Source organism: Camelus ferus, chromosome 13 (genome assembly GCF_009834535.1).
Source record: "Camelus ferus isolate YT-003-E chromosome 13, BCGSAC_Cfer_1.0, whole genome shotgun sequence".
In the NCBI taxonomy this organism is placed as follows: Eukaryota; Metazoa; Chordata; class Mammalia; order Artiodactyla; family Camelidae; genus Camelus; species Camelus ferus.
Genome location: NC_045708.1, coordinates 37969030 through 37977459, shown reverse-complemented (window position 1 = coordinate 37977459; position 8430 = coordinate 37969030). Strand labels below are relative to the sequence as shown.

At 35.1% G+C, this 8430-nt stretch overlaps 1 protein-coding gene across 1 annotated transcript in view; it reads right to left on the bottom strand.

The window, feature by feature from the left end:
- Positions 1–3322: 3322 nt before the first annotated feature.
- ZYG11B (zyg-11 family member B, cell cycle regulator) overlaps positions 3323–8430 on the bottom strand; it is a 72802-nt gene continuing 67694 nt past the window's right edge. Inside the window, 1 exon segment of the mRNA XM_032494289.1 lies at positions 3323–8430. Coding sequence (XP_032350180.1) covers positions 8240–8430 — 191 coding nt within the window. The 3' untranslated portion in view covers positions 3323–8239.

Here is an 8430-nt window from a genome sequence, read left to right as displayed (position 1 = left end):
GTCTTGGTGCCCAAGGTCAGTGGCCTGACTGAAGACCTCCCTGGAGATGGGGCTGTGGCAGCTGACTCTTAAAGCTTTGCACTAGTCAGATAAGTCATGTTTAGATGTTTTCACATTGAAGTCATTTCTGTATCAGTTTGTTGATTGTTGGTTTCTTTAGCTTCATTATTTGGGGGAGGAAATTTTCTTCCCAAATTTGTAAAATCTTATGTTTTATTGTAAGAAGCCACTATAATAATGAGACTGAGGGTCAAAGAGGTTGAAAGTAAACTTGAAAAGGTGTCAATGGGCTCCTTTCTCTGAGACAGGCCAAAAGGATGCATGGGAATGGCCTTAATGGTTCAATTGGATTTGAGATTTTCCTTAATAGTTGTTTTTCCCATTTATAGCACAGTGATTAAAAGCATAGATTTCAAAGCCTGACAGACTTAAGTCTATGTGTGACTCTGAAACCTAATAATTTATGACCTTGGCAAAGTTATTTAATACCACACAATTTCCTTATCCCTAAAATGTAATACTTATCTTCTTTACAAGGCTGTTACATGGCTCAACTGGGAATAAAAAAAAAAGTTAAAAAGTGTTTAGCACAGTGCTTACCTCCGTATATTTTCTGACTACATTGGAATTCTGTCAGTCATTGAAATTTAGTGACTAACTAGTGGTATTTGAAAGTATAGACCCCTTACAATAGAACTTGGCACATAGTGATAATTTATTGACCCCCAAATCCTAAACTATAGTTGATCTGTTCCTATAGGTCTTTAATGAAAAAGAAGACTCTTAAGTCCACTGCTACTATCCACAAACAATAATGTGGTTTATTTCACGAACCAGTTTTCAGAGAACTTTTGATTATGAGACAGGAGTGAAGGAGGCAGAGCACAACCACTGACAGAATGACATAGCCATTGAGGATATGACAAAAACTGGAACCAGTGAAGCCCAAGATAGCAGAAGATTCCACTTCCAGTTGACCTTGAGCCTCACTATACACTCATTGTAATACATTAACATGCTAAATGGCACACCTGAAGGACCCATGACAGTTCCGATGCTGACCACAAAAGGCCAAACAGTGGGTGGTGGCTCAATTCCTGGGAATCTACTTTTGCTCTGCTTTGGCTCGCTCTTGAATTCTTTCTTGCAGGAAGCCAAGGACCCTCACTTGGCGGGGCACATCCCAGAGACTTGCCCACGACCTGGCGTGTGACCATCCTCTCGTGCCCCATTTTCCTGCAACAATTATAACTTTGTCTTTATATTCAAAGACATCATTACAGAGATTGTACAAAGCAGCAAAGTTTCTACAAAGAGTAGGGATGCTGGTATCAAAATAGTGTCTAGGTTTAATCTACAAATTCCTCTACTTACTGTCTGTGTAATTCAAGAGAAGTCATTTGACCTCATTACCATTCCCCTCATCTGTAAAATGGATAACTATCTTCCCTTTCAAGATATTTGAAGGTTAAATATAGTACTTGGCTCATTAGTCATAATATTTCCAGTTTTGAAGGGCTCTATTTAAGACTGAATTGATGAGAGCAAGAATTACGTAGAAAATATGTTTGGTAACTCCTTGATCTTCATGTTTAAATATGACAATCACATTCTAGATATGTCATTGAAAGTGGTTCCTTTTATAATGTGTATTGATGTAAACTGACAGGAGAGCTGAGGATTCTTGTTGTTCTTAGCTCTTATACTTACATCACAGTCTGGGAGAGACACTCTTAAGTGACAGTCCTTGACTTAGTCATTGCATGATGTTTTTACGCAGCTTACTGAATGCAGGGGAGTAAATTATCCATGTGCAACATTTGGCCCCTGGTGCCATTTCCCCAAACCTGATCCAAAGGCTGGCTTCTGGAAGCCAAGAGCTTGGTGTGGATATTCCCACCTGATGACTTTCTCTTTCATAGGCTGAATTTTCAGACTGCATTAGAATCTTACGTTATTAAAGACAAAAATGATTAATGTGAGCGCTCATGGTTTCTGCCATCCACCCACTCTTCTCAGTTTGAGGAGTTATGCAGTTACTCAGACGAGTTCATTGGACTCTTATGATGCAGATTAAGAACGGGCAATCACAGATGGAAAGATAATCAGAAGGAAAGGAAGACATTTAAATTTAGCCAAGAGAGCCTGGGTCAATCTACATAATAAAAACTGAGAAAGAGTGGGGGAGGGGGAAGAATGAAGAAAGGCTTAATTTTTCCTTTTTGAATTTTGGCTATAGACAACACAGCTCAACAACTTTTTGGTTAAATATTGCCCAAAGGTATTTATCTTCCTTAGTATGTATGGCCCATAGTATACCATGTTGGTATTGAGTGAATTCTTTGAGATACAATAAAAGGTTAAGAAAAGCTAATAATTATTATAAAAATTATAATAAAGCTACTTTTAATATCACCCTAATGCATCTAATCTCATGTTAGTGTATTAGTGAAGTATTTGTAGTTACCATTCATTAACAATTCTATAGCATCTAAACACTAATGCTGCCCCATACCATCCTCAGGGACAGTCAACCTCCACTCCTCTGACCATTTAGTGCACGTTCTTTTCTGTACCATTCATTTGATGCTTAATCACACACTGCCTGAGAGCTAAGCAATCTCATGCTATTATGGAATAATAGGGGGAGAGGGGACCCAAAGGACTGTAAATTTGGAAATACAAACTGTAGCGCAGAGTCTACCACTGACTTGCTATATGATTTGGGCAAGGCCATTTTATCTAAGACTTAGTTTCTTTAACTATACAATGAGGTTTCTGAAACTAAAGTCAGTAAGGATTCTTCCTGGCCATGGAGTTCTCATATTACACTTAATTTTTTTGGTAATCTCCCTCACTAAAAACACTCAAACAATATACATTATATCAGTTAACTATCTCAATAGTTGTGTGACTGAATGTTAACTCATATGTTACGTTCTCTAGGAAGTGTTCCTGGGCTGTTTGATGGCTGCCCAGTCCGGGTTACGTGCCTCTGTAACACGCACTGTGGACTGGTCTGTAATACAATGTTATATAATATTTATCTATTCAATATTTCTTCTTCTCCACAAAACTACAAGTTCCCTGAAGGATTTATGAATTATGTAAGTTCCAACATGTGAACAGTACCCAGCATAGGTATTTAATGAAATGGATGAATGGAGTTCCAGTTACTGCCAAAACTCCCAGAAATTTTTGCAATAAAACCACTGGCCTTTTTCAGAAAGCAACTGTTAAAAGTGGATGACTAAGGAATATGAATCTTGCATTAGTTTTAAATTTTACAGCAAATATCTAGAATCAAAGTAGACAAGACACACAAAATTTGTAACATTTATTTAGGCAAAAAAAAAAAAAATCCCCAAACAAAAATCTGTACACACAACATTAATATCTAAGTGATGTCCTGATTTAAAATACAGCATGATTCATGTACAGGACACTCCCATTCACCTGGCCACAGTGAGAACAGTGCCTTCAGTCCAGATAGAGAGCCTTTGAAATGTATACATATTACACTTTCCAATGAATTTTTCACATCCTTTGAAAGGAGTTAAACTCTTTCATCAGAATTCAAGCAAAAGATAGCTTTTTTTCATACTTACAAGTCAGTGAGAATTTGACAGTGGGAATTCTACAAAAGGCAAGGATTTTAAAATTTTATTCTTGCAGATTATCCGAGAGTATAAATCTTGACATAATATCCTCCCATTTTTAAAGGGAAAAATGCTCTCAAGAATTTCCTGCTTTATGAAAGTATGTCCCAGCTTTCATTAGCTAAGTAGCTTCTTGCTTCTAAGCTGATTAAAATAAGCTTAAAAGAACACAAATTTGAACAATTTTCCAAAAAATAAGTTCAAAATTAAGCACATATTAATGAACCAGATTTATAATTTCCCGTAAGATAATTCTGATAAATTTAGATTTTCTAAATACTCTTAATAGCCATTCTGTCTAGCTATAAAATTAGGTTGTGCTGTCGTAAAGAGCTTTGCTTTGTTCAGAGAAATGAGAAATAGCACTGATTTTTCCATAATTTACCAGAAAAAAAAATTGGAGGAAAGAAACAGGCAGAGAAAGCTCTTTTTTAGGCTACCCATCAGTTAACATAGAGTGTCTTAGGTTAAGATCTGGAAACCAAAGAATGCATAATAGGAGTGTACATGTCATGCAAAATCTATGAAATACTAAAAAATATAAAGCTATTACTCATTTAAAGCACACTCAACAAAATTTCCTATCATACTGCTATTCTCAACACTGAATGAAGGCTGGATTTGCATTATTACTTAAATAAAGTTTATGAGTTAACACAAAAAATGAAAAATGTGTCTATACAAAGCAAATGGTAAAGATTAAACATCTAATATCCACACAATCATTTAAAACAGCTACAATGGATTTGAGAGGGAAACCAAAGTCTGCAAACCTCCCTTTAAGTGTCTCAGAGTAGTAGAACACTACTCTGAAGCCCTAGCCATAAAGAGTCCCCAAATAAGTAACACACAGATAAAACTGCCCACATCGGCTGACAGTAAAATACTGCCTTTAACTTACACCTTCAGTTTAATAATACTGTTTATCCCAAGATAAAAGTTGCACAATAACCAAATAATGTAAACATACCATTAGAGGGCAGGAGAGGGGGTGGATTTCAACATATACAAAACTGAGCTTATTTTACTGGCTACTCATGACCTCTTTTCAACCTTGGGTACTGCTGCACATTTTTCTAGGAGAAACGGAGAGTGTCAGGCATTCTAAAGCCCTAAGCCGAATCCATGGTTCATTGTCTGATTCTACCCTAATTTAGTACATAATGAAACATAATATGTTTCCTTAAAATCTGCTCTAAAGGCCTAGAAGATGGCCCAATGCTATCTTGAGCATGGCTTAATTAAAAATACAGTCAAATGAAAATGACAAGAAAAAAGGCCAATCCAAAAGTGCCCATTAGCAAGAGCAACTTCCTAGACTGGATATACAGGACTGATGTTTTAAAACACGAATCTCTGTAAATTAGCAAATAATCTGCTAGTATAAGTAACTCCCAAATATTGCATGGAGCATTATTTACAGTTAAAATTATTTGTTGCTTACCTGAAATTCAAATGTAACTGGACTTCCTGTATTTTTATTTGCTAAATTACGAAATTGAAAAAAACAAAAAGAATCTACCAGGGAAAAACTCATCTGATTGTATTTTCCAATCTCAATATTTCTATTTTTGAAGATATGTATTTTTCTATTGGGGTTTTGTAAGGATTACTTATAAATTAAAGAATGATTTAAGTTTTCAAAGTTAAAAAAATAAAAATAAAACATGAAACTTTGATTCTTTGGAAGTTTGCAGACAAAAGATATCATGAAATTAAATTCCCATAGTAGAATTATAGGATTCACCTCCACCTTGGGTAATTCACTTAAGCTGACTAGTGCCACTAAACCACATTTCTGTGCAGGGGTAAGGTGCAGCAATGTTTAAGATCAATTCCTGGATCTGTAGGTCTAATGTGATTTTAAAAATTCTCAACTAAGATCAATAGCCACTGAGTCATTGGCCAGAGAGTAAATGAACTCCTTATTACTACTTGATTTATGTTTCTTTTCAAATGCAAAAATTAAAATGATTTTTTAGAGTATAAAGACCACAGCAAAACTTACTTGGTGGAAAGAATGAGATGCCTTAATTACTTTCGCTTTAATTTCAGACTGTTCTTGTTTTATTCAATGATACCAACATGTATCATTAGTCTAAAAAGTCTAATTCCATTTCCTTTAGTAGATCTAAACCTTGCCGTTGCTTGTGGACTAATGTAGTGATAATTTACAATATCTTTGTGCAATAATGATTTGAGCAATGAGTGGTTCAACCCTAAACTGTGCTTGAAGCAACACCTCTAAGCCACTGAAGAGGTAGCCCTTGGAGGCATCAAGTACTGTTACATTCTATTGTACAAATGAAAATGGGAGGCTTATGAGATTCTACCTATAGAGACAGGCCAGTTATGCCTCATAATTTATATATATATATATATAATATATATATATATTATATATATATATATATATATACCAGATGCAGGACCTTATAGACAATTCTGTGCCATAATTAGATATACAATTTTAAGAGCCATCTCAACCACAAAGGCGCTACATTTTTTAACATATTTGGGAAGTGACCAGTTATTTTGCCTTTAAGACTCAGAAGTATCTAGCCATAACCAGTGCTCAAAGCAGTAAATTTAAATTTAATTATATTTGAGTCTTCATCTATCAGCAAGTTATTCTGAGTAAGGAAGGATTTGTTTTCTGTACATTTTTAGCCATTTCTGAAAACAATTTATAAAGACAAAAATCTAGGATTAGCCTAAAAGGAACGTGTCTTGAATAGGATACAACAGAAACTTGAAGCCAAATTTTCAAATAGGCTTTCCCTTAACTATACAAGCTAGGAGACATGGAAATGGTCAATACAGCTAGCAACTTCCAAGTTATTTACTGTAGGCCATCCTATTTTCTACATTTTGCCTTAGACTTTTAAAAACCCAGAAAAAAAGCAGAAAATTTTAAAAGAATTTTCCATTTCCTCTGAAATAGACATCTGTGAAAATTCACCTTACATCTATAAAAATTCCTTAAATCAATTAAGCCAGAATTAACCCACAATTTAATATGGTTTTTAATGGTTCAAAATACCTGTTTTCTTTTAGTTTAAGTTTTCATTCCTGCAAAGGAGTACCAAATAGTTGGAGTACAATCGTGATAGTGGTATGAAATATGAATGTCGAAAATGTTATCAGCATACTTTAATAAGCCAGCTCTTTTCTAAATAAAAATGTTTCTAAGTAATAACCACAATTTAAACATAACATTTAAAATCTCTACTGAATACATTTCAGCCATCCACCAAAAAAACACAGTCATTTAAGACTGCAGATTAACTTTATTCACAAACTAAAATTTAAAATGGATAGTAAGTTTCTTGGTGACTTGCTGCCTCCTAACTGGCATTACTGATATAATGATAACTAATTCTTTACTACACTGTAACAGCAATCTTAAAGGAAAGGCAACTGTCTAAAAAATTACCCATCAAAAAATATTTCCTTTTATGCACTACAACTAGAATCATTACATTTAACAATAGTCTAATTCTTTTTGTTCATTTTTGGCAGTGAAAGGTGGAAATCTTTCCCCAACAAGAAAACATTAAGTCATATGTATTTTGAAATAAAAGAAAATTAACTTCTTGTGGCAAAATTTACTTTTGTTACTTGTATTTTAAGTGAGCAGATAACACCATGTGTAGTCTCTATTCCACTGAACAAAATGACTTTGATGTAACAGAGGGAAAAGAATGGTCAAGAGATGATTTTTGTAAAATTCACATTTTCACAGTATGACATATAGAGATTCAAAGAGTTAAATCTCTAACACAGAAAGCTGTAATATTTTACACTTGGTGCTTGGGGAAATATTTCTAAAGGGTAACCAGCGGTCTGTGTAGGAAGCATCAGCCCATACTTCCATGAATAAATATGAAGAAAAAGCAACTGTTCAATGCCTCAAGAGAGGTGGGGTCTAGGAGGTTAGCCTGTCCCAGTTTAAAAACTATACCACAAGAGCAGACCTTTTCCCAGTTCCTAAACACTATTCTCCCTTAATATTTTTCCTTTTTAATATATTTTCTGCCAGCCATCTGGGCACTAGTCAGTGAGTAGCTTTCACAAGGAGATGACTCAGATTTCCATTCTTTCACACTAAGAAGGACATCTTATAAAAGATACACAGACAAAGAATAAAGGCGTTTTATACAGAAGCAGTATAAAATTTACAACTGAAGCAGTGCCAGAAATCAGGTTAACAGCTTATCTGAAGCTGCAGATTGATCGGAAGGGACTTTAAGATCAGAAAAGTCTGGCCTAAGGGTTCGTGCAAACTTCATCATAAAACTGTAGAATTTTAAGCACAGGTAAGTTCAAACACTGAAAGTTGTGGAAATTTTCCTAAAAGGCAATGATGAAGGAAGAGATCCTTCTTGCCTTGTAAGTTAAAAATCACAAGACAAATTAGAGACTGTTCACATGGGCAGTACTGTACATCATCAATCTCAAACTGATCTTATGACTCTTATCATAGAGACCCCTAAAACATCACAGAGGGTAAGCTATTCCAAAGTGAACCTATCACAAAGAGGATTTCTGTGATTCATTTATCCAATTACCTATGGCTATCAATTTAGTCTGGCCTGGGGCTGCTTTTTGCAAGGAGGTGGTCTCCCATGACGTACAATGTGTTTTTCTAAGCTGTCCAGAATGGCCACAGCAATCTGCTGGACATGGGGATCAGTCTGTTCATGTTCTTTGATGTTGTACAAATGCTGCAATCCTCCTTCCTCTATAAGCATGTTGCAATACCTTGAGG